The sequence below is a fragment of the Brienomyrus brachyistius genome, chromosome 21 (assembly GCF_023856365.1).
Source record: "Brienomyrus brachyistius isolate T26 chromosome 21, BBRACH_0.4, whole genome shotgun sequence".
Classification (NCBI taxonomy): domain Eukaryota; kingdom Metazoa; phylum Chordata; class Actinopteri; order Osteoglossiformes; family Mormyridae; genus Brienomyrus; species Brienomyrus brachyistius.
Window position 1 is genome coordinate 17,346,154 of NC_064553.1, and position 13,977 is coordinate 17,360,130.

The 13,977-nt window shown below is 42.4% G+C and overlaps 3 protein-coding genes across 3 annotated transcripts; 1 reads left to right on the top strand and 2 right to left on the bottom strand.

The window, feature by feature from the left end:
- Positions 1-159: 159 nt before the first annotated feature.
- Positions 160-6,361, top strand: LOC125716952 (carnitine O-palmitoyltransferase 2, mitochondrial-like). Its single transcript, XM_048989830.1, has 5 exons — positions 160-739; positions 2,148-2,228; positions 2,306-2,412; positions 2,492-3,796; positions 5,209-6,361. Exons 1-5 carry the CDS (start codon positions 516-518, stop codon positions 5,535-5,537), a joined length of 2,046 nt encoding a protein of 681 aa, XP_048845787.1. The 5' UTR covers positions 160-515; the 3' UTR covers positions 5,538-6,361.
- Positions 6,362-8,384: 2,023 nt separating this feature from the next.
- czib (CXXC motif containing zinc binding protein) lies at positions 8,385-11,113 on the bottom strand. Its single transcript, XM_048989877.1, has 8 exons — positions 10,828-11,113; positions 10,647-10,730; positions 10,098-10,154; positions 9,892-9,973; positions 9,641-9,672; positions 9,411-9,488; positions 9,158-9,223; positions 8,385-8,725 (listed from the first exon to the last, which is right to left on the bottom strand). The coding sequence occupies exons 1-8, from the start codon at positions 10,912-10,914 to the stop codon at positions 8,648-8,650; spliced, it is 564 nt and encodes a 187-aa protein (XP_048845834.1). The 5' UTR covers positions 10,915-11,113; the 3' UTR covers positions 8,385-8,647.
- Positions 11,114-11,811: 698 nt separating this feature from the next.
- Positions 11,812-13,517, bottom strand: LOC125716981 (protein mago nashi homolog). Its single transcript, XM_048989879.1, has 5 exons — positions 13,361-13,517; positions 12,995-13,053; positions 12,773-12,883; positions 12,307-12,389; positions 11,812-12,009 (listed from the first exon to the last, which is right to left on the bottom strand). Exons 1-5 carry the CDS (start codon positions 13,446-13,448, stop codon positions 11,910-11,912), a joined length of 441 nt encoding a protein of 146 aa, XP_048845836.1. The 5' UTR covers positions 13,449-13,517; the 3' UTR covers positions 11,812-11,909.
- Positions 13,518-13,977: the final 460 nt, after the last annotated feature.

The following is a 13,977-nucleotide window of genomic DNA, read 5'->3' on the forward strand; positions in this document are numbered from 1 at the left end:
TTTTAATAACATAAAAGAAAAAACGTACAATTTCGATTTTACACTTTCAAATTAGGTTTCTTTGGTTCCCGTCCCTGGCACACGTAGGTCATAGAATGACTCTGATTGGCCACAGCGTCACGTGGGACCTATATAGCCCAATAAGACAGAAGCGCGAATATAACAAGAAATGAAAAAGTATACTTGACAGTTAAAACAGTATTAGTGTCTGCTATCGAATTAACCCCAAAACGTATCTCCATGGTGTTTTCTAGTTAGATGTTTTGAGATAAATACAGGCGTTTGTTCTCTACAAGATAAAGCCATGACCTTATATTTTACTGCGCTGACCATATAAAGAGAGGACAGGAGAGATTGGATTATGTTCGACCCCCCGGTCCACTGATACGTAATGCGCATGCTCTTGGCAGCCCAAAGTGACCCAGAACTGCTGTCAAGCCGAGGGGATATGGAAAGGTCCCCCAGTAACCTGCCCCAGGCTGGCAGACTAACATTTACAGGGTAGACAGGAGGGAATGCTACTCGGGTTTTCGTTATTTATTTTTCGGAAGTGTTCTTTCACAATGGCATATTTGTATTCTGGGCACCTGAGTTGCACTTTTAGAAAAAGTCCCAGTTTCTTCCATCAAGGTGCCGCTTTGCTGCCGAAGGGGAGGGCTTACAGTAAGGATGTTGACTTATCTCAGTACCTGCATAAAAGCATCGTGCCTACCATGCATTATCAGAAGAGTTTACCCAGGTGAGTGCAAAACATTCAAAATAGAATGAAAAGATTGGGAAAAAAAACTTCCACAGCGTCTATGTTTAAAACCTACTTTGTTAAATGTAAGCGGGGGCAGCTGGTCAACAGAGGGCGATCGGGCGCCGCCTTCTCTGGTTTAAAGGGATTTTTGATTTTTCATTATAAAATATAGTTTTTAAATAAACAAGACTTATTTTAAGTGTGTATGTGTTTGTATAATTACGCATAATCCATAATAACGTGTAATCGTATTGTATGGGGTAAAATCAGCTTCATATTAGTCCCCCTCTGACTTAAAAAATCTTATCTTTGGCGCTAGACAAAGCGCCCATTCCGTCCAGCAGCGTAGTCAATTACTGATGCAAGAAATGCATATACCAAGATAAAATTAACCAATCGACGCCCTCAAACCTGATGTCTAAACTGCGTTTAACTTACAGCCCTAAGCAGGGTCGTTAATGGTGGAGTACAGACATCAAACATTTATGATGATCATCCGAACCTTGTATTTCAGCTGCCCCCAAATTCAATAAGATCTCATTCAAAATACTTTTGAAAAAAGATCCACGGTGGATAAGCTACACATTAAAGATCTTGGCCCAGATTAGCCTGACATCAAAATTACACAATTTTGGATGCTGTCGTGTAAATGCCGTTTTTTGCTTCCTGTGCATACTTTTTAAAGGGGGGATAGATAAATCATAGACCGTTACCGGAAATCCTTATCTTAATTGGGTGCATACTAACATTTTAAATGCATGAACCAGACGACTTATTTATTTTGTTCCATACTGTAAATTATGTATGAGCACATTCAGACTGTAACGAATGATACATTTCATTTTCTATTAAGCTGTAGTGGGTTCTTGGCTGCTCAGAATTCCAAGTGCAGAAGTTATGTTTTTCTTCTGGCTAGAGTTTTTTGCGCTTTAGCGGCAACCGGATATGCTCCTTTTATCCATTTTTTATTATTAAATGAAAGTTTTTCATTCTTTTTCACAAGAACAAGCTGTCTCCTGTCTATAATCCCCTCGCCACAAATCCACTGTTTGTTATGCCAGTTAAATCTCTTTAACACGGTACTGGTATCCCACCGTTTTATTAAACTGTATTGGGCTGGATAGTGTCATGGTTACCACAGCACAGACAGCCCCACCTAGAATATTTCTCACCAGCTGTCATTGAATGTCAGTACTATTACTGCTACATACTATACTGTACAAAAGGTACATCAAAGAGTAAATAAACATGAGGGGAAAACCTCTGGAATTTCTGTTTTATTAGGTCCTCGGTTTGTGGCTGAAATACTTCACTGTACTGCTGGCTTCATTCATTCTGGTCCTGATTGAAGTTGCAGCCTAGATATCTTATGACTCATCCTATATATTTTGTCTCTGTTGCACAGATTGCCTATTCCTAAACTGGAAGACACAGTAAGAAGATATTTAGCTGCTCAGAAGCCTCTCTTAAACGATGAACAATACAGGTAAATGATGCTGTTAGGACAATGCATGGAGGAGGTGACTAATCTGTGAGATGTAGCTGATCATTGTGTCGCTGCAGTAAAACAGAGAAGCTGACTCGTGACTTCCAGAGTGGCGTGGGGAAGGAGCTTCACGAGGAGCTGCTGGATCAGGATAAGAGGAACAGGCACACCAGCTATATCTCAGGTGGGTCTCCTGCAGCTACGCAGTTTTACCTCATTTGCCTTAACGGCTGTAGACTCTGAGAATCTCCTGCTTTACTTAGGGCCGTGGTTTGACATGTACCTCTCGGCGAGGGAGCCCGTCATCCTCAACTTCAACCCATTCATCTCCTTCAACCCCGACCCCAAGCCAGAACAGAACGAGCAGCTTCTGCGTGCCTCCAACTTGGTGTGCTCGGCCATTCGCTTTATGAAGACCTTGCGGGCTGGCTACCTAGAACCGGAGGTTTTCCACCTCAATCCTGCTAAGAGTGACACCGAGGGCTTCAAGAAGCTCATCCGCTGGCTGCCCCCGTCTCTGTCCTGGTATGGTGCATATGCGGTCAATGCCTACCCCCTCGACATGTCTCAGTACTTCCGGCTCTTCAATTCCACTCGCGTTCCCCGGCGTGGCTGCGATGAGCTCTTCACTGATGAGAATGGGCACCACCTGCTGGTGATGAGGAAGGGCAACATGTATGTCTTCGACGTGCTGGACCGTAACGGCAACATGGTGAAGCCAGCTGAAATACAGGCGCACCTGCGGCATATCCTGTCCGACAGCACGCCAGCTCCGGCCTTCCCGCTGGGCTTCCTGACCAGTGAGAACCGTGACGTCTGGGCAGGCCTGAGGGAGAGGCTGCTGGAGGCCGGTAATGGGGAGGTCCTCCGCCTGGTGGACAGTGCCATCTTCTGCCTATGTCTGGATGACGAGGCCATGAGGGACCACGTGCACACGTCCCACAACATGCTGCATGGTGACGGATGCAACCGCTGGTTTGACAAGTCATTCAGTATTATCGTGACAAAGCACGGCCTGGCTGGCATCAACTTCGAGCATTCTTGGGGAGACGGTGTGGCCGTGCTCCGTTTCTTGAATGAGGTCTTCAAAGACACCACTCAGAGTCCCCTGCTGTTGCCCAGTGATAGCCCCGTCCCCGCGGACTCAGTCTCCGCCGTGCGTCGGATTGAGTTCAACTTGGACGGGCCACTCCAGAACGGCATCCAGGAAGCCAGGGAGAGATTTGAAGCCACCGTCTCACAGCTGACCATCGGCGCCATGGAGTTCAGAGGAGGCGGCAAGGAGGCACTGAAGGGGAACAAGCTGAGCCCCGACGCGGTGGCCCAGCTCGCATTCCAGATGGCCTTCCTGCGGCAGTACGGGCAGACGGTGGCCACCTATGAGTCGTGTAGCACCGCGGCGTTCCGGCACGGCCGCACCGAAACAGTGCGGCCCACCAGTGTGCACACCCAGAGGTGTGCGCGCGCCTTCGTGCAAGAGCCGGGCCAGCATTCGGCTGAGGCGCTCCGGGCCATGCTCGGCATTTGTTCGCGGTACCACAGTCAGCTGACCCGGGAGGCAGCCATGGGTGCGTAGATAATCTCGAAATAATAACAGTCACCATCCGAGAGCGTGAGATTAAATGTTAGATTATCAGTTTGTATTCAGTAGTCACTCATTTTTAGGAGAGTAGGTGAAGGGGAGGTGATGCCTAGACAGGGGAGGAGCTACATGGTGGCCTGGGGGGGCAGTGTTGAAGCTTGGCCCCTCACTGTTGCACCCCTTGGAAGGCACATGATTGCAGACAGTTGAGAAAAAAATAAACAAACGGAGTTTTGCCATAACGTGATTGGCCTGTGTGTGGTAGTGCATGGCTCCGATAGGCTACTGTTCCGACGTTGTTGGAGCGCTCACGGCAGTGGGAGACTTTGAAGGCACTGCACAACTTGTTAGTCAACGGTAAAATCAGGTCAGTTGACGGTAATTTAAGCATTATTGCCATTTAAGTTGGGCTGTTTTTAGCCAGCAGCATAACATAACACTAACTAGCATAAAGGTTAACATTTAGATAACTATCCAACTTTACATTTACGGTGTTTAGAAATGTTCATATTGGGAGGGACTTCCATTGCCCAAATTCAGGGACAGTCATTAGATTACATGCACTTCACAGTAGAATGTGTTCTGCATCTAATTAAAATGTTCTTTAATAGATGTCGGGCTCAATGAAAAGGAAAGCAGAAGAGTGAAAAAATGATACTTTTTTAAGTTCAGTCTATCTACTGCCATTATTAAGTGCTCGCGGGACACCTGATGGCTTGATCCTGCATCCTCTAATTGTTTGTACCCACCTCCTCTCCAATCTGATTGGCTATCTCCCTAAACCAATAATTTTTCCTTCTACCCTCAGAACATTTTTGTTTAAGTAAAACTCCCACGAGCTTATTAAATTGGCTACCATAAAATTTGAAAGACTGTAAGCAGTGCCATCCCCAGTAAAATGACTGGACTTAGATGCCCCCCCCCCCCCCCAGTGCTGGCTACCCCCCATGCCTAGAAATCCAGTTTATTATCCGTTCATCTCGGGGGGATGCCAGTCAATCAAAGACATAAACTCACACACAACTGATAGTGTATAAAGAGCAGTTTACCAAACTGAATGCTTCATATGCAAACATACTGGCCACCTGTGCTCCCACAACAACATTGTGACACCCTGTTAATAATAATAATAATGATAATGACGACAATGATGATAATGATAATGAAGAATTTTCTCCTGGGAACAGTGAAGTATATCTTTATCTTACCTTACTTTTAAAAACTCACAAGAAATAAGCAGCATATACAGTACTATAAAACAATAATCTAATAACATAATTATTATCTTAACAGTGTTGATTTATGATAGAGTATTGCTGATGATGTTAGCATACTGTATGACCATGCAGTCAACAGTACAGGCTCTGAGCTTCTGGATGTGTGTCTTCTTGTTGCCAGGTCAGGGCTTTGACCGGCATCTCTTTGCACTGCGGTACCTGGCCAGCACTAAAGGGCTGCCCCTGCCCACCCTGTACCTGGACCCAGCCTATGCCACCATCAACCACAACATCCTGTCCACCAGCACCCTCACCAGTCCCGCCGTGAGCCTGGGGGGCTTCGCCCCAGTAGTGCCAGATGGGTTCGGTGTCGGCTATGGAGTCCATGATGAGTGGATAGGTTGCAACGTCTCCAGCTACCCGGCGCGTGATGTGCATGAGTTCCTGCAGTGTATCCACAAATCCCTGGAGGACATCTTCAGCACCCTGGAGGGCAGACCTTTCAGTTAGGGCCCTTCATTACAGCGAGGGGAAGCAGGCGTCCGAATGAAGATCTAGGCCAGAAGTCTCCAACTCCGGTCCTGGAGGGCTACCGTCCAGTAGGTTTTCTATCCTACCTGGCTTCTGATGAGCCACACTTGCTCTCAGGTAAATACCAGGAACAGGAGTGTCTCATCAGAAGCCGGGTAGGATAGAAAACCTATTGGATGGCAGCCCTCGAGGACCGGAGTTGGAGACCCCTGATCTAGGCCTTCAAGTTCCAGAAATCCATCTCCACTGCACTCCAGCCATGATCAATCCTGTTGATCAACCATGAGTGAATTTTTAGTCTCTCAGAAGTTCAGCCTCCGAGGTTCTGCTAGATGGTGATCTTTCAGCTGTTTTCAAAGGATCAAAAGCTTCATCACACTCTCCCCTACCACAGGTGATTTATCTACAGTTTTTGTGTGCAGAGAGCACGATTCAACACTCATTTCTGTCATCTCTCTATGATTATAATATTACAATTATTATATGTGTGCCTGCATAAACAGAAATGAGGCCATTGCGTCTGTGAAGAAAAGTGCCTTTTATTAAAGATCACAATGAACAGATTATTTACACTGAAAAAGCATATTGCGAATCTATAGCAATGAGCAAAAGTCTGAGTCACCTTTGCAGAATAAAATAAATTGTGTTATTTAAACTCAGTGAATGTTTGTAGACTTGACATAAGGTATTAACATGAAGACAAATTGCCGCTGTCCAAAGTAACTAATACGTTGGGATATCCTGGGGTAAGACAACAGGGTTACTGTGCAAATTTTTCCCAATAAAAGTTTTTTTAAAGTAAATTTTACTGCTGTACTGTAAAGTTTAACTCACTTGCTAGTATCACGTAAAATTTGTTTACCACTAGACTTAGCATTTGTGTAGATATTAAGTAAATGTTAATTATATTTAAAGTCTAAGTTAAATTTAGTTAAACTAATCAAGTAAAATCAATTACATTTTTTCATGAACAGGAACATCGGCGTCAACAAAATCTTAATTTAATCTTACTATTTATTATGTTTTTTCCCATTTGACATTTTCAATTACTTTGGTTATATGAAGTTAAATTACTCACTATAATTGTGTAAATGTTAATTCACTTTTGATAAATGTTACCAAATAAATATAATCATTTTATGCATTTAATAAACTTAGCATAAATCACACAACTAAAATACAATTAAACCATTTATTTTTATATTCATATTATTAAATGCCAAAGAATGTTCACATGAACAAGTGAAATGTCAGCAGCCATAAATGTAGCTAGTGTGACTGGCATTCATAAAACATGCCCCCCACTGTTATAGAATGGTAAGTTTTACTCAATTATAAAAATAAAGTATTACTGAATGGTCATTGAAGTGTCTGCTGTCCTGTGAAATAATTCAGTCTCTATTCACCATAATAATTATCACTGGTAATTATTTTATATTACAATATACACTGCATTTCAAATGTTCTTTTTGACCCTGGGAGGCATAAAATATAGGAGCGTGAAACACGTGACAAAAACAACCGGAGACGAGGTTGAGAGAGCTGGGTAGTATTGAAATAACGAAATTCTCAATAGTAATATTTTTACAATTAGCAACATTAAGAACCAATACCTCAACTGCTTGCTCAAATCCATATCAGTACCTCATACACCCACTTTTCACACCAAGTACTATACTGTATCAAAGTAAAAACTCATTGATTTGTCAGTAAATATTGCAAAGATTTCTTTGTGTCAATATTACCTTGCTATTAAAGACTGATCTACTGCATCCAACACGGATCTGGGATGGTGCTTTTCAAATATTCAGTTAAAACTTTACAACCTTAAACCATCTTACAAAGAGCAAAATACTTCAAATAAGTCAAGACATCCTGGCCATATTTGACCACATGCAACACAGTCAAAACTGAAGGTGGCTACTGCCAGTCTGTGTGTCCGGATACTGGAAGGTCCATAAAAAGACAAGCTGCTGTATATGAGTGGAGGGTTCAGTATAACTGGCAGTGTCTTTGCATGTCGTTCATAGTCATATGCAAGAGGGAAAAGTGAGCTGGGATGTACCTGCAGCCTAGAGTGAACATACATGCCATGGTGGTAGCATTTAAGATTGAACTTCAATTGAAGGGGCAGCTCACTTCAAAAATGAAAGAGATACATTTCAGAGGGTCTTTAGAGCTACCTACCCATCTAATTTGTTCCCCTGAGAGTTGCCTAGCTTTCGGGATATCAGCCGTAGTGTCAGGCTTCTCACAAATATAATGGAAGTGAATGGCATTTTTTCAGTAGTGATTAAAGCACCAAAAAAAGACATCAGAAAAATTTTACAGCAACGTTTCTTACCAGAAATCATGACCCAGTTATTGAAGATAATCCTCATAATTAATATACAAACTATTTTCTTCTACCGAACTCCACACACCAATCGAATCATGGTGGATGAGTATCCCGGTGATATCTACGATTGGTGCGTGGAGTTGTGACATTGAGTTTTTTGAGATGGCGCAGGAAGAGCTGTCTCTGCTGCGCTTTTTCTGTGACGGAAGTGACATGCTTATCCCACTTCAGTGTGTTAGAGATGGTGGACCCTAGAAATTGAAATGACCCAACCAGCGACAGGGGCTGGCCTTAATCTCCAGGGAAGTGAGTGTGTGGGGCTGACAGTGGAAGTCCATCATCTCATGGCGGCATTGAGCTCCAACACTAACATTGCATGTGATTTAGGTGTAGAACACAAGCTTACTGTTCCAACTGGACAGATTGCATTCAGATGCTAGTATCTTTACATATGCTATAATATCCCCCTTTAAAAATGAACTCCAAAGCATTTTTACCCTTTGATTTTATTGAGGGATTTAAACAGCTGTGATACTCCAGCCACAAGGTGGCGCCATCCCCTTCAGATAGAATCTGCTTACTCTGTCACCCACAAGTTCAGTTAAAGATGGACCGAAGCTGGGTAAGATCGCCCTGCATTGAACCAAATCACATAGGTCTGGTGGCTCATCCTGTCACCAAAAGTCAAAGGGGGGAGGGGGGTCAGTTGCAGACAGCTGGGTGTTGAACTACCCAGCTACAAATACAGAAATCAGCACTTGACAAACTTATGGGTAACTTCATAGATGCCCACAGACTCGCTGATCTTCTCATCGTAGTCATTCCAGTCCTGAAATGTAAGAGGAAAGAAGTATGAATATTTCTGTAACACCCAACCATCCTCCCTGATGGCTTATCACAGAGCCACAGTGACCCTATAGCCTATCCCAGGAAGCACAAGGCAGGGGGACTCCCCGGATGTGGTGCCAGTCCATCGCAGGGCACATATAAGCACAACCACATGAGCCCATGGAGAACATGCAACATACCACAACAAGGCGTGGCTGGGATTTAGACCCGTGACTAGAGGTGTGGCATGACAGTGCAATCCACTGAGCCATTGGACTGCCCTACTTATATAACACAGACAAAGAGTAAGCCTGCGGTAAAGATGATGACGTTTCCACGACCATTCTGGGACTGAGTGAAATCCAACCGTGTTTGTACGACAGTAATTAATAAGAAATGTAAACTCTGGAAAGGGGCTGATGTAAAGACTCACTCGTTCCAGCAGGTTGATTTCAGGGAAAGGAGTCCCAGACTCTGCACCTTGGGCACTGAACCCAGCCTACAATGGAAAGTCAGGGCAGACAGACACTGAAGAGGTAAAATGGTTTATAAAGACAGAGATAAAGATACACCGACACAGCACCTACAGTTTGTTCTGTTAAGTGCACTGAGAGTGATTGGGCTCTGAGGCATTCCATATCCTACTGCCAATCAGTAAACAACGGAAGGGAAGGATATGCTGTCACCTGAGGCTGAAAATCGACCGGTTCCAGACCTCGACATTCAAACTGCACCATGGTCTTAAACCTGTCACTGTCTTCTGCCTTTGGGACCAAGAGAATGAAAATACTGTAATACATACCACTGTAGGGCTTTGTCAAATCCATGTTAGTATCTCAAAAAAACTTGAAAACCCTGTTTAAAATGTCACTAATTACTAAGAAGAATTCTACTTTTTAAGCAAGTCTTCACTCACATTATATGAAGTGATGGTATCTTTCAAGATATCTGTTGGAAAATAAGATCCATATCTGTCATGTTTTTGGTGGACAAGCTCAACCAGCTTTTCCAATGCATGTCTCAATCATCGTCAATGATCTTAAATATAGAGTAGCATATCTCTTCCAGAACTGGAGTAACATTTACCATGAGTCTGGCTATTTTTAATCACGGTAGAGGTGGTTTGACACAGCAGAAGGTATTGTGAGATAGAAAAGTATCCCATACCAATGGAGTTCTCCCGGGAACATAGCTTACACTTCTGCACCATACTGGCACTTCCTCTTCCTCCCTTCAGAGGCATGCTGTCCTGGACAACAACAAAAAAAATGATAAAATCATTATATTAGATTTTTTTTTTGTTTGTTACAAAAACATAAATAAATAAGGTACTACGTAATGTAGTCTAAAAAAAAAAATTCGCAACATCTTACCATTAATGTGATGTACTGCCATTTGTCTGAAATTTCTCCGCAATTTCCACATTTAAGCTACATGAAAGGGAAATAGTGAAAATAGATGGTTTAAACAAACAGCACAGAAAAGATGTAAATGCTCAAAATTACTTCAGGCACTTGGGAGAGGACTGTACAAGTTTAATAAGGCAAACTACGTTGTCGCTGAAACAAATGCCTCTGTATCGCTTTGTAAATAACATACGTATCATTTGTATTTTAATCATTCTGCTACACGCACACTACAATTGAGGAGCAACAAGTTATGATCGAAAATACTGACCACTTTAGTTCCCTACGGCTAAATACTATATTTTATACTATACTTCCCACAAATATCATACACCAGTTACAACGACAAAACAGAGAGCAATTTTTGTCATGACAACGTGTACGAATATTCTCAACATGCCACAAACAGTTTAAATTGATCCTTTACAGTGTTTTAATCTGTTTTTCATTAAATAAAAGCATCAAGACGGGTGCCAAAGAGCAACCATATTATTTTTATATATTTATGCAGTTTACCTTTAAATACCAGCGGAAGTCCTCCCCTTCTGGTCGGACGTTGGTGATGTTTTCCAGCGTCGCCTTAAACTGAAGTCCAAATTTCTAAATACGAAGAAATGAAATGGAGTCAGCGGCCTTTTGCATTGCTGCGATGGATCTGGTGACCCGATGCATGCATACATGGCGTGGAGCAGCTTACCACCATCTTTCTTTGAGCCCTGGGAAATCCGTCACAGGCGCGGATCGGCGTGCTGCTGAACGGCGCCCTCTGTCGGCGTGCGATCATACTACAGATCCCCTTTTACAAACTTCTACCCATGGCATTTATCCAGTCCGGGGTTGCACTGAGCCTGGAACCCACGTTTCTCAAACGCTTAATCTACCTGTTAATTCAACCCTCGTTGACGGTATGAGTATGAAATAAGTTTGCAAAAACGTATATAGTATAATGGCAATATGAATGCACAAATTGCTCAATTGTGGATTTAAACAATCTCCCTGCAGGTTCTGGTCTGAAACAGTAGCATGGAAAATCTATTATTAAGAGTGTTATATATTTATATATCTTTGAGGAGCAGCTTACCCATTCCATGTTGCTTTCTTCAGGTAGCTGGATAATATGGAACAGACCATTTGCAATTTTAAGTGGAAATGACAAAATTCAAACCAGATTTGATTTTGGAGGGCCTGCTTTTATGCATTTTTAGCAGAAAAATGCCCCAAACACTAATACATATTTCACTTATAGCCAGAGGTGACATAAATTGGGGGGGGGGGGTCCCCAATATCGGTAGACCCCCCCCCCCCCTTGTGCACCCAAAACTTTTAGTCATTTTAAGTTATGAGATCTTATTTTAAATCCTTCACACAATTCCTCCTTTTATTAAGTGACTGTTGCACACATGCCCAATGCAATGTCACAATATACAACCCCTCCTACCACCATCAGAGAAAATTCACCCCCCCCCCCCATGTCAAACTCCTTGTGACACCACTGCTCAGGGTAGCAGATGAGAATTGATGTACAATTGCAATTGTCCCATGGAGACAGAAGGGTATCTTGCCATACTTCCCCCAAAGTGTATAATTATCTAAGAAATTGTCTAAGTCTTCTGATTCTCTCCTATTTTCCTATTCGATCCCTTTATGCTCTACGACATATATTGTCACAATGTGACAAATGTTTCATTTCAGTATTTTATTTAAAACAAAAAATATATAAAAATGTTGAAAAGTGATCAAATGAAAAAATTAACTTGCACCTGATAACAATATTTAAACTTAAATGGGCTTGATCTTGAAGTGTAAACCGATGAGACTGAAAACCAGGCACTTCAGGTCTTGAACCAGGTAGTAAAAAACACGGAGGCCTTCTGGATCCCTAAAAATAAAACAGGACAGTTAACAGGTTAGCAAACCAGTGTGGTAACAGCACATTCACCTCTAAATCTATTTAATATAGCAGTACGTTTCTATTACCCTCGTTGCAAAGTGGAATTTTCAGATTGGAATATTCCAGCCAATAAATCATCACCTCTCACAGCAATTTACCCCTCCCCCTGGTAGCTTCAGCAGATAAAAGCCAATTGACACTGCAGCCATTCTAAACTGTATCTAAACACTTGCACATTGTTTTCTCTTCACTGTACCCAGCAAAACAGCATAGAGCCATACTTACTTCGACTGGTTAACATCAATCAGGGATCCAATCTTTGAGGTTGTGAATGAGATGTGTTCATCTCCAATGACGATCTCCAGCTCCTAACACACAATGATGTGTTCTTATGAGTTTATATATAGACAAACAAAGTTAGCCTTATGTTTGCTTAGAAGTTAACATTAGGTGTCTTTCCCGCCACACTTTACACAGCAAAACAATCAAGGACACCATCACAAGCCAATGGAAAAAAAAGGCATATTTCAATGTGCAACGTCTAATATTTTGTTGTATGTCTACCTACCACTTGTCCAAAACAACATACAATCCTTACCCACTCAAAAAGATAATGCATAAACTCATGATGATACCTTGCTTATGGATATAACAGAAAATACTGAACTGGCAATAGGATTTACAAGCGCATCTTTCAGCATTATGCCCACATTAGCTCTATCAGTAAACGAAGCCTTGTTGTACAGCTGACCTGTCTTCCTACTCTGTCTGGTGGTGGCCAGAGAGCATCATCTTCCTTTGTTACTTCACTGTCGTCAATAATCCTCTTCAACTCCTCCATCACGCTTTTGTGCACGTACGCCTGTAATTAAAATGATACAAAGCATGAAATGAAAATTGTCATTCGGTTTTGCACTTAAATCAAGGAAGTTTTACCCCATTTTAGGAGTGCACCAAATACGCTCTCAGGTACCTCTTTTCTGATCATCACGTCATTCTTGTAGTTACTGTTGTTGGCGTATCTCAGCTTCCCTGCAAAATTATCAGGAACATTTGAAGGGTACTACTGTATTTAAATTAAACGGTCACTGCGGTTTTTGTTGTTTTATTAATTCCAACCGATTCTGCCTACCCAGACAAAAAACTGCTCATTTTAAACTATGGGATAACCTTAATAGTACCCAAGTTACAGTGAATCAAACTTAAAACCAAGTAGTGGTTTACTACACACATCCGCATTACCCGCCGTTCCCAAACTCATCCCCCACAATAGCCCTACTCGAAATTTAGCTACAATTCTGGCCTGGAAACATTATTTTCTAAGAACAAAACAGCTCACCATCCGGTCGGAACTCAAACTCCAGAAACTCGTGACCGAATTTTCCTTTATGTCCTACATAATAGCGTAAGTAAAAGTCACTAGCCATTGCTGCGAGCCGGGTGATTTCGTCTTGCCCGGGACTATACACACGCCGCGACCCTCGTACGCATGTGCGGACGCATTTATATGACATCACAGACTGGGTATTCCCGCATGTACGCAAATTACCCGGAAGGGTAACTATAAACACGTTTAAAAAATCTGTTCCTTTTTTGTTGCGAGAACTACCTTAATAGCTACTTTCGGTATACTCTAAAATGCAGGACATACTATTGCCGCGGCGGATAAGAGTGCCACATATTCCTCTGCCGCTAGGTGTCAGTATGACTCATCGTGCACACGGGCAAGCGCATTCGCAGATTTCCATTGTTGGCACTGACCCACATGGCTGTAGTTGCGCTTAACTGTCATTTGTAAAAACAAATATAGGAGCGTGTTTATTATTGCGTCGGGGTTATTTTTTAAGTACTTTCTACAGAACACCAAAATCTCTAACACAAATAAAGTCCATTTTCAAACAGACGAGCTCATGCATTTTTTTTGTATCCTGCCTTCTACACATTTTCCTGTCTTCT

What these genes read in the sequence shown, in the direction of transcription:
- LOC125716952 (XM_048989830.1), top strand. Translation starts at nt 516, where the DNA reads ATGCTACTCGGGTTTTCGTTATTTATTTTTCGGAAGTGTTCTTTCACA. An exon ending in TATCAGAAGAGTTTACCCAG is followed by an intron (nt 740 to 2,147) that starts GTGAGTGCAAAA and finishes TCTGTTGCACAG; the next exon opens with ATTGCCTATTCCTAAACTGG. An exon ending in GCACACCAGCTATATCTCAG is followed by an intron (nt 2,413 to 2,491) that starts GTGGGTCTCCTG and finishes TGCTTTACTTAG; the next exon opens with GGCCGTGGTTTGACATGTAC.
- czib (XM_048989877.1), bottom strand. Translation starts at nt 10,914, where the DNA reads ATGATCGCACGCCGACAGAGGGCGCCGTTCAGCAGCACGCCGATCCGC. An exon ending in CGGTCGATTTTCAGCCTCAG is followed by an intron (nt 9,224 to 9,410) that starts GTGACAGCATAT and finishes TTTCCATTGTAG; the next exon opens with GCTGGGTTCAGTGCCCAAGG. An exon ending in AAATCAACCTGCTGGAACGA is followed by an intron (nt 8,726 to 9,157) that starts GTGAGTCTTTAC and finishes CTTACATTTCAG; the next exon opens with GACTGGAATGACTACGATGA.
- LOC125716981 (XM_048989879.1), bottom strand. Translation starts at nt 13,448, where the DNA reads ATGGCTAGTGACTTTTACTTACGCTATTATGTAGGACATAAAGGAAAA. An exon ending in GTTTGAGTTCCGACCGGATG is followed by an intron (nt 13,054 to 13,360) that starts GTGAGCTGTTTT and finishes ATAATTTTGCAG; the next exon opens with GGAAGCTGAGATACGCCAAC. An exon ending in CAGACAGAGTAGGAAGACAG is followed by an intron (nt 12,390 to 12,772) that starts GTCAGCTGTACA and finishes ATTGTGTGTTAG; the next exon opens with GAGCTGGAGATCGTCATTGG.